Here is a 23,047-nt window from a genome sequence, read left to right as displayed (position 1 = left end):
TTGAGCATCCAACTCTTGATTTTGGCTCAGGTCATGATCTCACAGTTAATGAGATCAAGCTCCACATCAGGCTCTGTGCTGACAGCACAGGGCATGATTGGGATTCTCTTTCTTCCTCTCTCTCTGCCCCTCCCCCACTCATGCTTTTTTTTCTCTCTCTCTCAAAAATAAATAAACTTAAAAAATAAATTTTAAAACTGTTGTGCATCAAAGGATGGTATCAACAGAATGAAAAGATAATGCACAGAAGGGAGAAAATATCTGCTAATATATATCTGATAAGGGTTTAATATCTAGAACATATAAAGAACTCCTACAACTCAGCAAAAACCAATAATCTAATTAAAAATGGGCAAAGGACTTGAACAAATCCTTCTCCAAAGATAAAAATGGCCAAGAAGCACATGAAAAAATATTCAACATTGTTAGACATTAGAGAAATGCAAATCAAAAGCACAATGGGTACCACTTCATATCCAGTACGATGGCTATTATCAAAAACAAAACAAACAAACAAACAAACAAACAAAACATGTGTTGATGAGGATAAATAAACTGGAACCTTTGTGCATTGCTAGTGACCATGTACACAGGTTGCAGCTACTGTGAAAAAGTTTGGTGGTTTCTCAAAAAGTTAAACATAGAATTACCATATGACCCACCAATTCCACTCCTAGGTAAATACCCAGAAGAACTGAAAACAGAGATTCAAACAGATACTTCTATACCAATGTTCAAAGTAGTATTATTATTCACAACAGCCAAAAGGTAGAAACAACTTAAGTGTCCATCAACAGATATTGTATAAACAGAATTATATATGGTAACATTACTCCGCCATAAAGAGGAATGAAGTTCTGATACATGCTACAACATGGATAAACCTTGAAAACATTGTGCTAAGTGAAATAAACCAGACAGAAAAGGACAAATATGGTATAATTCCAGTTACATGAAGTATCTGGAATACACAAATTTAGAGAGACAAAAAGTAGAATAGAGATTACCAGTGGCTGGTATATGGGAACAGTTATTGCTCTGATGGGTGCAGAGTTTTGGTTTGGGATGGTTTAAAAGATCTAGAAATAGGGGCGCATGAGTGGCTCAGTTGGTTAAGTGTCGGAATTTGGCTCAGGTCATGATCACGCTCTCAGTTTGTGGGTTTGAGCCCTGCATCAGGCTCTCTGCTGTCACTACAGAGCCTGCTTCGGATTGTCTCTCTTTCAAATAAAACATTACAATAAAAGTTCTAGAAATAGATAGTGGTAATGGTTATACATCATTGTGAAAGTACTTAATGTCATAAATTGTAAACTTAAAAATGGTTAAAATAGTAAATTTTGTTATATATATTTTACCACAATAAAAAAAAATGTTAATAAAGGGTCTGGCCCTAAACACCTTCATCTCCAGCCACAAATTTCCTTCCTTCTCACCACCATGTACCTCACATGCCATTCTCCTATTGAACTGCCTGACCTGTGAAGGTACAATAGACTTTCAATCTTTCCTGCCTTCATTTATGTTCCTTTTGTCTTTCCCCCTTTCTAAGTTTAGTGAACTACTCTTCATCCATTAGGATTTATCTTCAGTGAATCCTTTCTTTCTTCACTTCCTGAGCAGTTAATCAATTATTCTTTTGTACTTTCAAATCCCTTTGTAAATAGTTCGATCATAGCATTAATCATGCATTATGGATTATTTCTCTATGTGCATCTCCCCCATTAGATTGAGTTCCTTAAGGACAAGTATTGAATTTTATCATCTTTCTATGCCTAGAACCTAGCACATGGAAGATACTTTCCCAAATAAATGACTTCTGCATGTAACATAATTTTGAAAAATCAGAAAGCACTATGTCAGTAAAATGACTTATTTCATTTTACCATGTGTGAATTTATTTCAAGTTAGCTTCCAGTTTATGAAACAAGTCCCTGAAGATATGCAATATATAATACTTTTTTTCACTATATTCCCACTAAATTAATCCCAAGGTTTTCTTCTATTCGTTTGAATATTAAATTGAACCAGAAAAATATTTTTGGGTTTCTACATGAATAAGATATTAATCTAAAGTACTAGCATACATTACAAAGATACATTCTATGCATGTTAGAAAGATAGGGTTCATAATGAGTAGTTTTACGTCAGAATATTTTGATCACACCTTCCAGAAAGTAGTGTAATCAGATATGTGGATAACATCTATGGTAGCCCCAGCACATATTTATGCACACTTTAGCTAAGAGGCAGTACAAACTGCTGAATCAATCATCAAATATTTACTTATTTAAATATTACACACATAGGGCACAGTACCAAATATATACATGTTTACATGCTTTACAGATTTTTATAGTGAAGAAATTCACAATATAAAGTTGGAAAACACACACACACACAAAGAGGTGCAAAATAAAAGATGCAGTATAAATGTGCAGATATGGTCATCCATTCAGTAATTATTTATTAACTGGGTATAAACCAGGTACTCTAAACATAGCAGATAAAGAGAGATGGACCCTGCCCTCAAGAATCTTAAACATGTATAGGGGTACCCAGGTGGCTCAGTTGGTTAAGTGTCTGACTTCAGCTCAGGTCATGATCTCACCATTGGTGGTTTCAAGCCCCGCACCAGGCTCTGTGCTGACAGTTCAGCTCCCTGTCTCTCTGCCCTCCCCTGCTCACATTCTGTCTCTCTTTTCTCAAAAAAAAAAAAAAAAAAAAAAAAATCTTAAACATTTATTAAGTAATGTTATGCCAAGAAGCGTGTGAATACAAAGATGAATAAAACATATAGCCATGCCTGGCTCACAATCTAGATATGGAGAGACAACTACAAATAAATAATTATGGCAATTAATACTGACAACTTTCTCTCAAAACTCTTTCCCTTGGCCTACATATGACACCACAGTATCTGGGGCTTTTTCTTCCTTTCTGTCTGGCTACTCTTTCTCAATCATTCAAACCTGCTCCTCCTCTACTATCCCCTTATCTGACGCAAAGCTCTGTCTTACATATATGCACCATTTTATTCTACAACCTACCATTACTATGACATCAACAACCATAACAGATTTAAATCTGTCCCTAGCCTACCCTTTCTATTGAGATCCAGAAATATATTTCCAATTACTTACTTGATATTTCACAGATTCCTCAAACTCAACTTACCAAAGTTTGTACTTTTCTGGAACTAGCTTTTTTTTTTTTTTTAATGTTTTATTTATTTTGAGAGAGAGAGAGAGAGAGAGAGGGAGAGAGAGAGGGAGAGAAAATCTCCAGTAGGCTCCAAGCTGTCAGGGCAGAGCCCAACACAGGGGTCAATCCCAGGAACTGTGAGATCATGACCTGAGCCGAAAACAAAAGTTGGACATTTAACTGACTGAGCCACCCAGGCGTCCCTCTCAAAGTAACTTCTTTTTTTTTTTTTTTAAGTTTATTTTCTTTTTTTTTGAGAGACAGAGACAGTGCAATTTGGGAAGGGGCAGAGAGAGAGGTAGAGAGAGAGAGAATCCCAAGTAGGCTCCACACTGCCAGTGCAGAGCCCGACACAGGGCTCAAACCCATGAACTGTGAGATCATAACCTGAGCAAAAACCAAGAGCCAGACGTTTAACTGACTGAGCCACCCAGGCACCCCTCAAACTAACTTCTAATCTAAGGTTCCTACCTCAAGTCATAGCACCACCATCTGGTGGGTTGCACAAACCAATTATCAAGGGATCCATCTTTGAATGCCCATCGCATATCAAATATATTACAAAATTTTAACTCTATTTCTATGCTTTAATAACCCAGTGTTTCTCCATCAAGGTGCTACTGACATTTGAAGCAGGACAGTTCCTCATTGTTGGGACTCTCCCTCCCATTACAGAACATCTACCATTCCTAGTTCCATGTCTAAATGCCATTAATGCTCCCCCATCATTAGCACTAACAAAAATGCTCCCTGAGGCTTGTATTGACCAGGTTAAGAATTGCACTTTGTTTAGTTAAAGACTCCATTATGTCTTACCTGCACTACTTAAAAAAAAATTATTATTTTTTTTTTTAATTTTTTTTTCAACATTTATTTATTTTTGCGACAGAGAGAGACAGAGCATGAACAGGGGAGGGGCAGAGAGAGAGGGAGACACAGAATCGGAAACAGGCTCCAGGCTCTGAGCCATCAGCCCAGAGCCTGACGTGGGGCTCGAACTCCCTGACCGCAAGATCGTGACCTGGCTGAAGTCGGACGCTTAACCGACTGCGCCACCCAGGCGCCCCAAAAAAAAAAAATTTATTTTTAAGTTTATTTATTTATTTTGAGAGAGAGAGAGAAAGAGAGAGAGAGCACATATGCAGGTGAGGGGCAGAAAGAAGGAGAGATAGAATCCCAACCGTGAGTTCATGAACTGAGCTGAGATCAAGAGTCAGATGCTTCACCAACTGAGCCACCCAGGTGCCCCTAAACAAAATTTTAAATAAAAACCTTGTAATTATTTCCATTACATAATTATCTTCCCTCCGATAAATTCTCTATTCTGTAGCCAGAGTAATCTTTTAAGCTCAATCTGATCAAGTACTCAAAACTCTTGATGCTTCTGGTCTTAGGAGAAAGCATTTAGTCTTTGGCCATTAAGTATATGTTAGCTGTGGGGCTTTGATAGATACCCCTTATGAATTTGAGGAAGTTTCCTTCTATTCCAATTTTGCTTAGAGTTTTTACAACAAATGGGTATTAAACTTTGTCAAATGCATTTTCTCCAAGATTATCCAGTCTCACCAATTTTATTTAATGTACTAGAGGTCCTAGCTGGTGCAATAAGACAAGGAAAAATAAAATAAAAACCATCCAATTGGCAAGGGGGGGAAATTGTCTCTATTTGTAGATGACATGATCATGCATATAGAGAATTCTACAGAATCTACAAAAAAAGCTACTACTAATGAATACTGCAGCCTTTTTTTTTTTGGTAGATTCCTTAGAATTCCTTAGATTCCATTAATACTACAATTAATGAGTTCTAGTGCAGCAAAATGATCAATATACAAAAATTAAGAGCATTTCTACACACTTGCAAAGAACAAGTAGAAAACTGAATAAAAGATATAATTCCATTTTTGATAGCATCAAGTACATGAAATACTTAGAAATAAGTATAGTAAAATATGTAGGAGTCCTAAATACTGGGAATTTTATATAAAACGTTGCAAGAATTTAAAGAAGGCTAAAAAATAGAGAAACACCATATACATGGATTGAAATATTCAATATTGAATTAAGATTCAATTCACTCCAAATTGATTTATAGATTTACTGTGGGTTGAACTGTGTCCCCAAAAGGGTTGAAGTCCTAACCCTCCAGTACCTTTGAATGACCCTTACTTAGAAACAGTCATTGCAGATGTAATCAAGTTAAAATGAAGTTATACTGGATTAGGATAGGCTTTAATCCATTATGACCAGTATCTTTATGAGAAGAGAAAACAGATTAGGGAAGAAAACACCATGTAAAACAACAAAGACACACAGACATATTGGAAAGACAGCCATAGAAGATGGAGACAAGAGACCAGAGTTACGCTGCCACAACCCAAGGAACCCTTGATGTTATCAGAAGCTAGAAGAATCTTACCCCTAGAGGCTTCAGGGGGAGCACAACCCTGCCAACACCTTAATTTTGGAATTCCATTCTCCAAAACCATAAGATAACAAGTCTCTGTTGTTTTAAGCCATCCAGTTTGTGGTACTTTGTTACAGCAGCTCTGGGCAACTAATACACATAGTAAATACTCAAAATTTATTTAATTTGTTGGAGAGATAAGTTCTCTTATATAATATTATATAATTTTATTTTATATATGTAATTTTATATATTTTTAAACACATGTATAAAATACTGTGTGGCAATATAGTTTACTGGAAAGAACAAGGGTTGTTAGAATCAAACAGACCTGAATTTAGAATTCTGCCCTTCTTTTATCTCTCTTAAGCCTGTTTCTTCATTCATAAAATGAGGAGGATCAATGAAATAAAATATGTAAAAGTCTGTCCACCAGTACAGAGTTTGCCATTTTATAATGTTAGTTCCTTTCTTTTCTGGGTACAGTGGTACAGTTAGTCTTGAAGAAATTTGGTCTTGTATTGCTTTCTTCAAAAACCCAAATATATTAATTAAATTGACAAAAATGTATTGAGCACTTACTATATACTAAGATCTTAGAAAACTGTCCCTACTTTTCTTTTTTGTCTCCCTTTCTTATTTTCGTATTTCTCCTTTCAATTTGCTCCCATGTTAATTATATTGATTCTTGAAAATTGATGGCTAGGATTTAGTTATGCAGAGAAAAGGTAAAAGGACATTCAAGAGCTTCCTTCTACCCAATTCATAGAGGAAAAGAAACAATTCTTATAGTGTAGCATGTAGTATCTGTCCTCTGAGTGATAAGGAGAACTTTGTGAACTGTGACTTCATTAAGCAAGAACTATTTTTTGTGGCTGAAGACCTAAGGTTTCCCCATTTTAGCCTCTTCCTTGGAAGAAAATTAACATTTCCTTTGACTGAAGATCCAGCATTCCCTCTAGGCACAGTCTAGTTATGCAGTATATTTCAGTTTCCCACAGTGCTTCAAGGTTCTCTTTCTGACTCCTAACTAACTTTATCTAACTTTCTTGCCCTATTTTTTCCTGGTCAGGTAGCTCCTCCTTTGAACAATGTTGCCTCAGTTGCCTTCCATGCCTGATTCTTTCTCTCTGGCAAACTAGGTGCTTCCCCCCAAGGATGACTTCAAAACTTATCTACAGGAAGCATTTTTGTATTTAATATAAAATGATGTACTTGTACCTTATAATTTCAATCCTATATATCTAATTTAAATTCACCTTGAGGCAAAATTTTTTCCCATTTGATGATTAACTAAAGCCTCATCAACTAACATTTTTCACTTTTAAACTAGACTCTCTTTAGCAATTTTGTACTGATCTGTCCTTCCTTCTTGAAACTTTTATTCCTTAGCTTCAATAACACCCATTTTCTCTCATCCTAACCCTCTCCTATTCAATGTTTATATACTCTGTACTTCCATCTTTAACCCTAATTTCATTTATTCATCAAATGTTTGAGTTTCTTTTGGGGGGCAGTACCTATGCTACGTACTGTGGATACAGCAGTGAATGAGAGACAGACACAGTATACGTGATTAGAGAGCTTACAGTTGAGCAGGGACTATGAGGGGAAGACCTAACCCAAACTAAGGGTTTGGGGGAAGACATTCTTGAGAAAGACAGTTTTAGCTGAGTCCTAAAAAAAAGATGAGGCTGAAATGAGGTAAAGAAAGAGACAGAGGTTTGGAGGAATAAGAAGCTTAGAACAGATGAGAAGACAGTTTTGAATAGAGGACACTGAATGTTTCAAAGCAGAATAGGAAAAGCCCTGGAGGTTTCAGGATGTAAAAGTTCAGTATGTGCACTGGAGGGAACTAAAGGGAGAATTAATAATATTTGAATGCTGGAGTGCAAGGCTAGAGTCAGACTGTAAAAAGATTTGTAAGCTATGTTAAGAGCAATAGGAAGGCATTGACTGGCTTCTTGCCCTCCTTTTATGACATGTCTTATTCATTCATTCATTTACATATTTATGTATGTATGTATGTATTTATTTATTTTATTAATTTTTTTTGAGAGAGAGGGGGAGAGAGGGAGAGAGGGAGAGGGAGAGAGAGAGAATGCATGCAGGTAGCAGAGAGGAGCAGAGGGAAAAAGAGAGAATCTTAAGCAGGCTCCAAGCTCAGCAAAGAGCCCAACATGAGACTCAATCCCATGATCCTGGGATCACAGCCTGAGCCGAAATGAAGAACTGGATGCTCACAACTGAGCCATCCAGTCATCTCCACGACATGTTTTAATTATCTTTAAACAACTTCACTGCCCTATAATTTACATACCACAGATTGCATCTATATAAAGCATATAATTTGATGACAGGTGACAGCTTTATACAACTGTGTAACCACTACTACAATCAAGATAGAAAACATTTTTACCACCCCCTCAAAGTTTCCTTTCATTCCTTTGTCATCCATTCCTCCACCTCTGACCTCAGGTGACAACTGTTCTGTTTTCTATCACTATAGATTAGTTTCCTTTTTCTACAATACTTATATAAATGGAATCATAAGTATGTACTGTTCTATGTTGGGCTTCTTTCAGCATAATGGTTTGGGGATTCATCTATATTGTTGAGTGTATCAGTAATTCATTCCTTTTTATTGCTGAGTAATATTTTACTCTCCAGATTTATCACATTTTGTTCATCCATTCACCTGCTGATTGACATTTGGCTTTTTCTAGTTTAAGGCTTTTGTTAATATAGCTATTGTGGATGTTTGTGTATAATTTTTTTGTTGTGTGGTCATATGTTTTTATTTCTCTTGGGTAAATATCTAGGAGTGGAATGGGCTGGGTCATATGGTAAGTATATAATTAACTTTATAAGAAACTGCTAAGCAGTTTTCTAAAGTGGTTGTACACTTTTATACTCTCACCAGCAATGAGAATTGTAGTTGTTCTACATCCACACTAATACTTAGTATTGTAAGTCTTTTTTACTTTTTTTTTTTTATGGTGAAAAAGGTTATATTTAGATTTAGCCAGCTGGACTCAATTTAGATGATCCCAATTTTGTTGGCAACATCCAAACCGTTATAGTCAGGAGCCAGTTGAACATATGCCTTCTTTTCTCCATCGGGCCTGATTATCAGAGTGTTGACCTTGGCCACATCAATGTCACAGAGCTTCTTCACAGCCTGTCTGATCTGGTGCTTGTTGGCCTTGACATCCACAATGAACACAAGTATGTTGTTGCTTTCTATTTTCTTCATGGCTGACTTGGTAGTCAGGGGGAACTTGATGATGGCATAGTGGTCAGCTTGTTTCTCCTGGGGGCTCTCTTTCAAGGATATTTCAGCTGTCTTTGGAGATGCAAGGTCTTGGGCCACTGAATGTAGATGATGTGCAGATCTTTTTTGCGTGTGACTATGGACACCTTTCAGCACTGCTATCTTGGCCTTCAAAGCCTTTGCTTTGGGTTCAGCTTTGGAAGAGGCAGGGCTTCCTTCATCACCTTTGGCACCATCCTTGAGAAAAGACTGTAAGTCTTTTTAATGTAGGTCATTTTAGGGGTGCCTGGGTGGCTTAGTCGGTTAAGCATCTGATTCTTGATTTCGGCTAAGGTCATGATCTCACAGTTCATGAGTTTGAGCCCCACATCAGGCTCTGCACTGATAGTGAGGAGCTTGTTTGGGATTCTCTCTCTCCCTCTCTCTATGCCCCTCACGTGCGCACTCTCTCTCTCAAAATAAATAAATAAACTTTTAAAAAAGTGTAGGCCATTTTAATGGGTATAGAGTAGTGCCCTACTGTGGCTTTAATTTGCATTTTCTTGGTGACTAATGACATTGAGCACCTTTTCATATGCTTATTTGCCATCACCAGTCTTCTCTGATGAAAAATCCATTCAAATCTTTTGTTCATTTTTAAAAATTGGGTTGTCTTATTTATTTATTTATTTATTTATTTATTATTGAAGTATAATTGACACATAATGTTACATTAGTTTCGAGTATATAACATAATGATCAGGACAATTATGCTGTGTTCATGACAGGTATAGCTACCATCTGTCACCAAACAATGCTATATAACACTACCATTGACTATATTCCCTATACTGTACTTTTTAATCCCTTTGACTTATTCATTCCATAACCAGAAGTGTACCTCCCACTCTTCTTCACCCATTTTCCCCATGGGTTATCTTCTTTTTATGGAGATTTAGGAAGTTTTTATACATTCTTAAATAATTTTTCTGTCTGTTAAATATACTGTGAATATGTCTTCCAATCTGTGTCTTGCTTTTTTTCTTTTAAAAAATAGTGCTTTTTGAGTTTTTAATTTTGATGGACTGATTTACCAATATTTTTCCTTACGTTCATGCTTTTTGTGCCCTCAAAAATCCATTCCTATCCTAAGTCACAAATATTTTCTCTTGTGTTAACTTCTAAAAGATTCATAGTTTCACCTTTTACATTTAGGTCTGTGATTCAAGTTAATTTTGTATATGTTGTAAGGTGGCAGTTATTGTTCTTTTGTTTCCCCATTCCAACTTTGTTCTTTTTTTTTTTTTTTTTTTTTTTTTTTGTAAACTGCTTTGGCTATTCTATGTTGTTTGCATTTTCAGATACATTTTATTTAAAAAAAATTTTTTTTTAACATTTATTTATTTTTCAGACAGAGAGAGAGCATGAACAGGGGAAGGTCAGAGAAAGAAGGAGACACAGAATCTGAAACGGGCTCCAGGCTCTGAGCTGTCAGCACAGAGCCCGACATGGGGCTCGAACCCACAGACCGCGAGATCATGACCTGAGCTGAAGTCGGATGCCCAACTGACTGAGCCACCCAGGCGCCCCTTCAGATACATTTTAGAATCAGCTTGTCAGTTTCAATAACAAAAAGTCTGCTGGAGTTTTTATTGACGCTTGTATTAGTTTTTTCCTAGCGCTGTCATAACAAAGCACCACAAACTCAGTGGCACTTAAAACTTAAAACAAATGAAATTTATTTCCTCATAGTTCTGGAGGCTAGAAGTCTACAATTAAGAGGGCCACACTTTCTCTTTGAAGATTCTAGGGAAAGATCCTTTCTTTCCTTTTTCTTAGCTTCTAGTGATTGCTAGCAATCCTTGTCATTCAAGGATTATAGATTTATCACTCCAGTCAAGGCCTCCATCAATTCATGGCCTTCTTTTCTGTGTGTCTTTGTGTAACCATGTCCAAATACCCTCATTTGGATACAAGGATACAAGGATACAAGACATTGGATTAGGGTCCACACTAATCCAGTAACCCATAACACTATGTATCAACACTATGGACTATTAAGAACCCACAGGAGGGGCACCTGGGTGGCTCAGTCGGTTAAGCATCTAACTTCAACTCAGGTCATGATCTCATAGTTCATGGGTTGGAGCCCCGCACCCAGGCTCTTGCTGACAGCTTGCAGCCTGGAGCCTGCTTTGGATTCTGTGTCTCCCTCTCTATCTGCCCCTCCCCCACTTGCACTCTGCCTCTCTCAAAAATAAATAAGCACTGAAATAAATAAAGAGCCCATAGGAAAAAAATTTTAATCTGCTCCTTCCTCAAGGAACTTAAAATTTTGTTGAGAAGACAACGTTAACATACAAGAAACTACTAGTGAAAATGAAAAACAAAATAAATAGTGTGGCTCAGTCAGTAAGTGTAAAGAGTGTATAAGGAAGGAAAAGCATGCCCTGGGTCAGAAGTCTCGGACATAGATCAAAAGCTGGGCAAAAGATGATAGAATACATACACAGAAAAGAGGTAAGAGACTAAGAAAAGGAACAAAAGTACAAAAAACAGGAATTAACATGACACAGAAAGGCAGGTGGGAAGACAAAAGTAAGCAAAACAACATGTCTGTATCACACTTTGAGTCAGGAGATAGTGGGAGACAAGGTAGTTAAAGCCACTTCATGGAAGACATTAAAGGTTAGACATCATAATTAATGCAGTGATATAAGCCCTCTGAAAGTAAGGTTTGAGGAAGATCAGATTTGCTTAAGGGAGAGAACAGAATGAAAGAAATAGAGACCTAGGCAAGGAGACTAGTTAGGAAGCTACTGCTGCTTCCTTTTCAATCAATTCTCTATTCTGCTACCAGAGTGATGTTTTTTAGCTCAATTTGATCAAGGAACTCCTCTGTATGTTGAATCACTGAATATGAGATGCTGGGAATCAAAGACGACACCAAAATTTCTAACCTCTGTCTTTTTTTTTTTTTTCCTAACTTCATTCTCAATAATGGTTGCATGATCAAGAAGGTATAAAAGGAATATAGTTTGGAGAGGAAGTATGAATTTGTATGGTTTATGAATAATTTGAAGTAGCAATTAAATTACAGCTAGAATTTGGCAGATTATGACTGGTGAAACAGAGGCAAAGGCAGGAATTACCAGGTGCAGCATGTTAGAAGAACTGTAGAAGGCTGATCCTTAAATCACAGAGGAACAGGCAGGCCTCCAGGGAGCCTGTTAAGGAAAATATGGGAGGAGTGAACTAAGCCTAACTAAAAATGGACCAGGAAATGGGGTAGGAGAAAAAGTCAAACAACCAGGACCAAAGGGTGAGGCAGGTAGGCTGGAGGTGGGACAGGATGTTGGGCAGGAACTCTCTTCATCCTGGAGAGAAGGCAGGATGTAGCTGTGGAATAAGGAAGTAGATATGGAATAATAGTGGCTAATACAACACTTACTAAACATTTCTTTCTTTTTCTTTCTATCTCTCTTTCTTTCTACTATATAGTAGGCATTATTCTGAGCATGTTAATGATTTATTCATTTAAACTTTTAAGAATGAGAGGTAACTATTATTGTCCTCATTTTACAGATGATCAAAGTGAGACACAGAGACATTAAGTCATTTGCTCAATGTTATACACATACTAAATGGCAGTGCCAAGAGTCGAGTCCACAGTAATAGACATCCACTGTGCCAAGGTTTTACATATACACATTTCGTATGTGTCTGAGCGTTGTACACACACACACACACACACACACACACACACACGCTAAGGATATTTTTTGGAGGAAAAAAAAAGTAATATGTTTCTCATCCCCCTTTCTGGCACATTACCTTTTCCCTATTTAAACAAAGGTATATACTGCCTCAGGGAAGACTGTGGTTGTTAAAGGGAAAAGAGACTATTTATTATTCCGCTTCAAACCTCAAAACTGACTTTTTATTTTGCATTTGTAATAATGCAACAATTTGGGGGAGGTCTGTTTCTACATTATAATGACTCCTTTTAATTATCAAGAACTTGACTTGGCTCATGTGGACCATACAGCTTTAATGTAAATTATACATTGGAAGAATTCAAGTTCAGATCAGAAAAATGCTCTTACACACAGGAAGGAAAAGGAAGGCCCTTTCTGACACAAAGAGGAAAAAAAGGCATTGTGCGTGTCACAGATTCCCCCCAAATCCATATATTGAAGCCTCAAATCCCAGAACCTCAGAATGTAACCTATTTGGAAATAAGGTCTTTAAAGAGGTGATTAAGTTAACATGAGGTCATTAGGGTGGGGCCCTAAACCCACTGTGACTGGTGTCCTTCTAAGCAGAGGAAGAGATGCCAGGGATTCGTGTGCAAAGGGGAACAAACATGTAATAACAAAACAGCAAGAGGCAGCCATCTGTAAGCCAAGGAGAGAGGGCCCAGACGAAACCAATCTGTTGTACTTCAACCTTGGACTTTCAGACTCCAGAACAGTGAGAACATAAATTTCTGTTGTTTTTACCAATCCAGTCTGTAGCATTGTATATGGGAGTCCTAGCAAACTAATACAACCCTCTAGGGGGGACTCCTTTAGGAGAAGGCAAAAAATAAGATAAAATATGGGGGAATCCCAGAGAAGTAGGGCTTGCTTCTTACTTCACTGGACAACTTAAGCTCCCTTAAGTTATTTCTGTATTCTAACAGGTTGAAAATGGCAGGATAGTATAATAAATTGGAAGAAGTCCAACATCACTTTTCTAATTCCTTTGGAGCAGGGATTCCTAGATTTCCAAAGCTAGCCTAACAGTAGCAGTGAGCACACCTAGCACCTAGATCTTAGTCTCTAATACTATTTTCCAATAAAAGGAACAAAGACTCCTTGGAGAAATTGCTGATTCTAGGAGTGGGGCAGGAAATATATAAGATGACCTGGAAGCATCTTGTAGTGCCAGAAAGCAAGTAGGGAGCATGTCACAGTGATGGGTGTTATGTCAAAAGGGATACAGAAGGCAACTCAAAGAAACTCCCAGTGGTAAAAATTATAACAATTTGAGCAAAAGAATAAATACAATGGCATCGGATTATAACTTAAAGTATAAAATAAATATCCATGAGTCCATACTAATATAAATAAATGATTGAATAAATTAATAAATGAAGGAAAAAAGACAAAGGTCCACACGGAAGAATTCCAAATGATTTATGTAGATACTCTGACCTTAAGGAGGTAGAGTATAATTCCCCACTAAGTGCGGGCTACACATAGCAACTTCCTTCCAAAGAGTACAGTATGGAAAAGGAGAAAAAAAGACTAATTTTATGGTACTTTACAGTAGAGAAACCTGACAAACAGGCAGAGAAACCTGACAAACAGATCAAGCCAGGTGATCAAGGTTAACATCAACAGTGATAAGTCATTTTGAGAGATATACCATTATTATGATGTAATTAAGAATTACACTTTACCTCTGTGGTCTTCTTCCCCAAAACCATAAAAACCACAATCCCAATCTAATCCTGAGAAAAGCATCAGACAAGTCCCAGTTGAGAAATATCTGACCAGTAATCCTTAAAACTGTCAAAGTCATCAAGAATAAACTGTCAGAACCAAAAGGAACCTACAGACACATAATGACTAAACGTAATGTGGTACTCTGGATGGGATCCTGGAACAGAAAAAAGACATAAGGGAAAAAATGAGGAAACTGGAATAAAGTATAGACTGTAGTTAATAACAATGTATCAAAAGGGGTTCATTAATTATGACAAATGTACCATAGCAATGTAAGATGCTAATAACAGGAAATACTAGGTGTGGGGTATATGGGAACCCTCTTGCAATAATTCCATGTATCTAAAATTGTTCTAAAATAAATGTTTATTAAAAAAAGAAGAAGAGGGGCGCCTGGGTGACTCAGTCGGTTGAGCATCCGACTTCGGCTCAGGTCATGATCTCACGGTTCGTGAGTTCGAGCCCCACATCAGGCTCTGTGCTGACAGCTCAGAGCCTGGAGCCTGCTTCAGATCTGTGTCCCTCTCTCTCTCTCTGCTCCTCCCCTGCTCACATTCTGTCTCTCTCTCTCAAAAATAAATAAATGTTTAAAAAAATTAAAAAAAAAAAAAGAAGAAGAAGAAGAAGAAGAAGATAGCCTGAGCAGGGGACTACCTTGCCAACACTCCCTATCCACACATCATACCTAAGGCATCTCAGCAGGGCAAAAGAACTTTTGGTGTGGAACATCTATTGGGAAGAGGGGAGTATACAGGGGGTGATGCCTCCATAGGATCATGATCTCCAAAAAGAGTAAAAGTACCTAGTGTCAGTCATCCAAACACCACTGTTGATACTTTGATAAAGACACTATTGATAAGATAAAGACCACTGAAGACCCCCAAAATATGCAGATCTGAGGTCACTACCCACATTGCCTTGGGAACATATGAAACTTAACCCACCCCTCAGACACTACCCTGACAATGAGAATGTTAACAGGACACCTTAGGATGCAATTAAGGAAATCTCAACCTGACTGACTTAAACAATAAGGAAACATTTTGTATCTCACATAACAAGTACCAATATTCTATTGCAACATTCTACTCCATAATGTTCAGTGCCTCATTCATTCTCTAGCTAACTCTCCTGGCACTCTGGTTGTCTCCATTTCAGGTATCACATGCAGAAGGCACAACATCTGGCAGCAGAAAAGACCACCTCTTCAAGTGAGACTCTTGAAGGATTCTTGTCAGATATTTTCTAGACTGTCTCTCAGTATGAGTCTGTCTGATGCTTTCTTGTGATTAGACTAAGGATTTTAGATTTGGGGTAAGAATACCATAGAAATGCAAGTGCGATTCTTTTAAGGAATTAGGAAACTTCCCCTCACAACTCACCAGCCACACATCATAAGCTCCTTCCTAAATTAATCAGTAGGAAGAATAATGAAATTACCATAATCACTTTAGACCAATCAGGACTTACTCCTGAATCACAAAGGCAAGTATATATACCAAACAAAATAGGGCTGGTCTGCAAAAATGAAGGGGGGTGTGAATGGATACTGAGCAGGCCACCACCAGTGTCTATAGGTAAAAACCCTGAAAGGCAGAGCCTTTACTCAAGAGAATACATTAAATGAACAAATCTGTTTTAAAATAGAAGACACACTTTTCATTGTCCAATTTACTTCTTCCTCCAACACTATCACCACCCAGAGGGAATTTTAGATCTGTTATAGAAAATAAGAAAGTTTCAGGCTTTGTTTTTTCTACAATCTGATTTGTAACATGTCAAGTTTGATACTTCTACATACATGTGATCTCAGATCTGTATAATACCTAGGTAAGTACTAACTAAGCTCTCCATCTTACAGATGAGGAAATGAATCCAAAGTAGTTAAATAACTTGCCCAACATCACAGCTAGAAACTGAATTAGATTTCTAAGCTGTATCTGCAGTCTTCAAAGCTTGAAATGTTTTTTTAAGATACCATATACTTCCTCAGATATCAAGGGAGTAGAGGCAATAAATAAAAGACCTCTAACAGATAAATTTCATCTACAGCTCATCTAGACCAACATGACCCTTTCTGTTAGCAGCTCAAAGAATAAACATGCATACACACTCCAACAAAGATGCTATCGCTAGCTCAAAATATGAAACTGACACACAAGTAAGAGATTTAGATTTGCGAGCCAGTTGCATAAAATTAACTAAACAGAAGTAGTTAAGATACCTAGGGCAACATTTCTCAATGCTTTGCTGGATTCTTCTGTACCATGATAACAAGTAGGCCATGAAAATAGTAATCTGTGATCAAATAAACTGAGAGACTAGGTGAAACAAAATTAAACAGCCTTATTAACCAACAGATTTCTCAGAGCCTTTATACACCAGCAGGCATTATGAACTCTAAGAAGAGTATATTCTACTTATAGTATTTACAGTGCTTTAGGTTTATTTATTTATTTTGAGAGAGAGCGAGCGAGTGCAGAGGAGGAGGAGAGAAAGAGGGAGAGAGAATCCCAAGCAGACTCCTCACTGTCAGCTCTGACTTGAACCATGAGATCATGACCTGAACTGAAATCAACAGGAGGACACTTAACCAACTGAGCCCTTCAGGCGCCCCCTCTACTTACAGTATTTAACATTTATCTTGAAAAAAATCTCTTTCCTTTTTTAATCCTGACCACTTATAAACAATTCCTAGGAAAGTATTCTGTTTAACACCATTTTGAGAAATACTACTCTAAGGGGGACAAAGGCAAAGGCCCAAGAATACAATCCATTATTAGGGGGCTGGAGGCAAACAAACAAACAAACAAACAAACAAATCCAATAAAGAATACAGTGAAGAAGGTAGGAAGCAAATATGGATAATTCAATATTATAGAAGCAAGAAAGGAGATGGTTTCTAAAGAGACAATCAACAAAACTAAACTACTGAGATATTAAATAGAGAATAAAAAGTGTTTCGATTGGACTAGGAAAACTGTCACTTGTGACCTTTAGGAGAATAATAGCTTCAGAAAGGGGGAGAAAAGAAGGATGACAGGCAGAATATAAAAGGTTAGGATGGAAATGATAAAAGAAGTAGATGAAGCATTTAGAGACCACCAATAACTGTAGTTTAGCAGTGAAAGTAAAAAAAGAAATTGGTTGGTTGGGAGAAGGGAGCATATAGAGCAATAAAAAAAAAAAAATTAGAATGGGGTCACATGCACCTGGTTGAAGGTAAAAGTGAAACCATACTGAAAGAAACATAATAACAGATCAGTAGATGGAAGAAATGGAATCCAGAGTATAAATGACTAGAAAAGACATCTTTCCTCTCAGCTTGGAGAGAATTTGAATAGCAATGCCTAACCAAAGCTGAAGACCTTCTTTTAATACTCAAAAATTTCATAGATTTCTTCCTACTCCACTCAAGAGAATTTTTCAGTCTTTAGAGTTCAGTGTATATAGCAAGGGTATAAATTTGCTGATCTGTTGCTCCTGTCAGAGGATGTCTGTTGTGGGGGAAAGCAGAGGGTTACAGAGCTGCAATTAACTAAGGGCCCCAATCTGCATGTAATAAGAAGGTGTAGGCAAGTGACAATAGGGAAGTTGGGAGCTCATGGGATTTTAATTTATAATGACTTACTATAAATGATTTTTATATACAAAATAAAAGCTTAGGAACACACAGAAAACAATGTGAAGATTACCAAAGAAGGGTCCAGAAAAAAAAAAAGGCATCTACTTAGCCCACCCATAAATTTCCACAACTCTGCTATACCAACAGAAGTGGCGTAAGTCATAAATTTATAATGTAACTTCAGGGGCGCCTGGGTGGCTCAGTGAGTTGAGCGTTGGACTCTTGATGTCAGCTCAGGTCATGATCTCATGGTTCCTGAGTTCGAGCCCCGCGACCAGCTCTGTGCTGACAGTGCGGAGCCTACTTGGGATTCTCTGTCTCTCTCTCTCTCTCTCTCTCTTTCTGCCTCTCCCCTGCTCATTCGTGGGCGCGCGTGGACACAGGCACACACACACTCTCTCACTCTCACTCTCTCTCAAAAAAACCAAACATTTAACATAAAAAATAATAATATAACTCCAATATGCTGGTGAGAAAAAAGACTAGTAGCAGGTCTGGTTACAGTACAGCTTTAAACTTTTTAAATTTAAACTTTGTATGGCATTCCATCTGCATAAAACACCAACCCTAAGAGCTACTTAAGCATAGAAATTTTCATTTTTATTTCTTTCAAGAATGGACACTGACACGAGATTCTGTTGCTTTATAACATTATTATAGATTCTTCCTTTTTGGTTAATTTCATCAACAATTCAAATTGAGTACATAATTTTGCATTAACTATGCCAAAGTCACAAGTGTGGCTCATATACGGCTCCAGGGCCCATTTATCATAACGTTTTGATCACAAAAAAAAAAAAAAAAAAAAAAAAAAAAAAAAAAAAAAAAAGGCTGTAGCATCTGATTCTTCAACTACTTAATATATCCACCTAAAAAGGTTAATAAAAATCATACTGCTTAAAATATACATAGGTACAGGAGTCTGAGGAGGCCCATTCTTTAAACGAAGAAATTAATATTGATCAGTGTGCACGGAATAAGGATAAGGCAACAATACCTACACCAAACCTGGCAGTCTCCAGATTTGTGTATCTGTAAACCTAAGGCAGCCACATAGGCCAGATGACTGCTACTGCCAGCTCAGCAGCTGAGCTTGGAGAACAGGCGGTATCCACACACAGGCCACATTTGAGAACCAGAACTTGTGGCCAGTTTCGCCTGGTAGCGACTGGAGAACGTGGCAGTGATAAACCGGCAAAAGTCTGATAGAAAAAGGGTTACTGGCGGTAAGGGGAGCCTCCAAGGCTGCAATCCCGGAAGGCATAAAGCAGCCGCGGTAGGCTAATGCCCCTACGCCGGGTTAAAGGAAAGTAGGAGGACTGAGAGGAGAGGGCTCGTCCTTACCTTGTCATCCTCGCATCTTTTCCCCAGGCCCTCCCTGGCCTGCAGCCGGCTGCTGAGGCGGCCGTAGTCGGCCTCCTTCTGGTCGATCTGTTTCTTGTGCGAGTCCACCAAGAGCAGGAGGTCCGAATTGCGCTTCTCCAGGCGCCCACGGGCCACCTCGGTGCGCTGGACCTGGCCCTGCAGCTCCGCCACCTCCTCCTGAAGCAGGACGTGGCGGGAGGAGATACTCCAGTAGTTGAAGGCGAGGACCGCGATCACCACCAGCAGCACCACCAACACGAAGGAGGGCAGGCGGCCGGCCCGCCGGTTAGCCCCGAAACCCACCATGGGGTCGAACTAGGCTGTGCCCTGGGGCCTCGCCGCGGACACCTGCGGCCAGAATCTCAGGCCTCAGTAGCTGAGTTGCCTGGGGGACGCGGCCCCAGGGCCGGCCGAAGGAGGAGGCGGGCCAATCTGCCTGCCTGAGAGCCGGAGAAGGGGGCGGGGCCGCAAGCCGCAGGCCCCTCCCCGCCCCCCCTCCTCAAATCAGGCCAAAGCGTGTTCCCAAAGCTTTGAAAACGACCCTGCACAATCCGGGTAGAACCAGGAGAACCCAGCCGCCTGCACCCGGGACCCAACACCTCAGGGCTGGGGGGCGGGGAAAGGTGCCGGAAGGGGGCGGATTTAACTCTGGCCCCGCCCATTGCCTGGGTCCGGGTCGCTTAGGGGGCCATTGCCTAGTTTCCGCCGACGCCCCCTCTTCTCGCGAGAAAGTGAGTTTCTCTCGCCCTTTGCAGTCTTATCTCGCGAGTGTTATCTCTGTTGGGAAGAGTGTTGTGTTAATTTTGGCGCTTTGTGTTAGCTCTTGTACCTGAATTCGAATCTCTTCAATTTTTTACCCTGATTCCCTTGACCCAAGGTCCAGGGAGTGCCTACCCTACCCTGACTCTCGTGCGAGTTTTCGTCTTTGAGGACATCTGCGGTTGCGACCGCTTTGTAGGGATAACAGTCGGTGAGATGCGGCAGAAAGGGCGACTAGAAGGGCTCTGTACTTGCTTCAGTAGATAGATTTTCTCGTCTGTGCTGACGATGTAGAGAGTAAACAACAAATACCATAAAATAGTGGTGCTCCCAATATTACAAAGACAAATCAAGAAAAACTAAGCTTTATAACTGAACGGGGTGGTGCCAGCCAGGTTTCCAAGGTTACTCCTTGCACGGAAGGGAAGAACTTCAGAATGTGTGAGTTCTTAAACTTACTGCTGCTTTTGCTTTGAGACAGGCTTCCAAATAGAAAGTCCAGAAGCTACCTCAATGAATGATAACTAATGCTATTACTGACAGCACACTCTGAATTAGAAATAGCTCTTTTACAAATTATTTTTGCATGCCTAGTCTCATGTTATCTTCTCAACAACACAGTTATACAGATGAGGAATCTAATACAAAAAACTGTTCCAGAAACTTTCTCAAAGTCCCTTATCTTGTTTGGGACTTGTTAGACTTGGAGCCAGATCACTGTTCCCTTAACTTCATTGCTCTTTGCATTATACCAGGCTAACCGTTGCTATACGTTCAGCATTAATCACCGTGAGGAAGAAAAAGCCCCACCTCTTTTGTTTTTTCTGCAGATTTCCTTTGTCGTGGCATAAAAAAAAAAAAAAAATTTAAGTTATTGGCTGTTTAAGGAGAAGATGGAGTTGCTTTATTTTTCAAACTTCAGTTTCAAGAACTTCCATAAGAATAAAATCTCAAGAATGAAAAAAACTGGTATTTTCATTCAAATCAGGGCAAAAAGACTTGTCATCTTTGAATAATTATCCTATGCATCCTGTCCGTTTCAAAAATGAAGTAACTTGCCTAGAAGTTAGTAGCCTGGAAGAATTATTGCACCTTTAAGAGTGATGATTTCTCTCTTATAGTTACATAAAAACAAGTAATGCCAAAATTATTAATCTTTAGTTCACATCAAACTTGAATTCTTTGCTCCAGCTTCATGAGATCACATAAATCCCCTTCACTCTCAAATGACAAGCAGACTTTGGCGAAAGGAAGCAAAGCAAAAATAGAAGATGATTGACTATAATGACCCTTCCCATGTATCCTTTTCCTCAACTTCATAATGGCCTTGCTTTGTGTAGCCAGCAGTTGAAAATTAACTATAAAATAGTATTAACTGCTTAAGATATTACTCTTGCAAAAATGTTTTCATTTTTATATGGGATTCTGACACATAAAAATTTAATATTGTACAAAACACATTCACATACATTTTTTTTTTCAACGTTTATTTATTTTTGGGACAGAGAGAGACAGAGCATGAACGGGGGAGGGGCAGAGAGAGAGGGAGACACAGAATCGGAAACAGGCTCCAGGCTCTGAGCCATCAGCCCAGAGCCCGACGCGGGGCTCGAACTCACGGACCACGAGATCGTGACCTGGCTGAAGTCGGACGCTTAACCGACTGCGCCACCCAGGCGCCCCAGACATACATTTTTTAAATAGATGCTTAAAAGAACTATTTGTTTCTTAGTCCATTATTCCATTTTACACATGCAGAAGTAATGTGCTTAAAGTGATATGTCTGGCAAGTGGCAGGGCTGATCTTAAAAACCAACCCTATTTCGACTCTGCCCCCAGGGAAAAAAATTTTTTATTCCATTTTGATGGTTACCTCTTCAAGCTATTCTCCCTACTAAAGGAACCAAATCCACATATCATCATGACAGTGTATAAGCACTTTCCTATAGATGGTTCTGGTTCTGGAAGTAAAAGTCAATTCCTTAAGCCAGGTGATCAAGGTTAGCAACAACATTGATAAGTCATGTTATTAGTATGTATCCTTGATATGATGTGATGGGAGCACCACTCTGTGGTTTCCCTCCCCAAAACTCTTAACTCTAGTCTAATCGTTAGAAAAAATATCGCACAAATTCCAATTGCCTCAACTGGACCAGTAATCCTACAAAGTGTCAAGGTCATCAAAAACAAGGAAAGTCTGAGAAACTTTCACAGGCAAAAGAAGCATGAGGAGACATAACTACTAAATGTAATGTGGTATCCTGGATAGGATCCTAGAACAGAAAAAGGACATTAGGGGAAGATGAAGGAAATTTGAATAAAATATGAACTTTAGTTAATAATAATGCATTAATTGATTGTTATAGATGTACCATGCTCATATAGGGTGTTAATAATGGGGGAGATTGGATGTGAGGTATGTGAGAGTTCTTTAATATTTTCACTATTTTTCTGTATTTCTAAAACTGCTCTAAAATAAAATTATTTTTCAAACACCAGTTTCTATCTTTTGGAATATCTTTTAGGTTATAATGTGTAGACATAAATATGTTCATATAGCTGAAAAGGCAGTATAATCACAGAGAAATAATGTTTTAAGATTTATTTTCAGGGTAAACATCTATTATAAAGTGGCAAGTAAGGTTGAATAACAGGAATTTTGTGTTTAAATTGAGTTTTCTTTAAGGGCAACAATCATGTCATTTATTTCTCTTGTGCAATCGAGACCCTTTTTGAGCTCAGAACACTATTTGGCATATGTCTTCAGTTTATGTTGACTCAAAAAATTTTATATGCTGCAGTTGAGCAGAGGAGTGGATTATTTCATAGCTTATTCCTCAATATATCTTTTAAAGATTTTACTTTTAAGCAATCTCTACACCCAACGTGGGGCTCAACCTCACAACTCCAAGATCAAGAGTCACATGCTCTACCAACTGAGC

General features: G+C 38.5%; 1 protein-coding gene and 1 pseudogene across 3 annotated transcripts in view; both read right to left on the bottom strand.

Moving 5' to 3' along the window:
* The window catches only part of GOLM2 (golgi membrane protein 2), a 107,142-nt gene extending 87,174 nt beyond the window's left edge, over window positions 1-19,968 (bottom strand). For 2 of the 3 annotated variants that reach the window (XM_086710576.1, XM_086710579.1), the window contains exon 1: window positions 19,326-19,967. In XM_086710576.1, the coding sequence (XP_086566702.1) occupies window positions 19,326-19,652 (327 nt within the window). In that variant the 5' untranslated portion in view covers window positions 19,653-19,967. Of the gene's footprint in view, window positions 1-19,325 lie in introns of all 3 variants that reach the window. The other variant, XM_086710578.1, reaches the window with a different exon arrangement.
* LOC147580195 (large ribosomal subunit protein uL23 pseudogene) lies at window positions 4,282-9,121 on the bottom strand (annotated as a pseudogene).
* Window positions 19,969-23,047: the final 3,079 nt, after the last annotated feature.

This window comes from Puma concolor, chromosome B3 (assembly GCF_028749965.1).
Source record: "Puma concolor isolate L17-30 chromosome B3, mPumCon1.1.hap2, whole genome shotgun sequence".
NCBI classification, from domain to species: Eukaryota; Metazoa; Chordata; class Mammalia; order Carnivora; family Felidae; genus Puma; species Puma concolor.
This window is presented reverse-complemented; position numbering and strand designations above follow the sequence as displayed.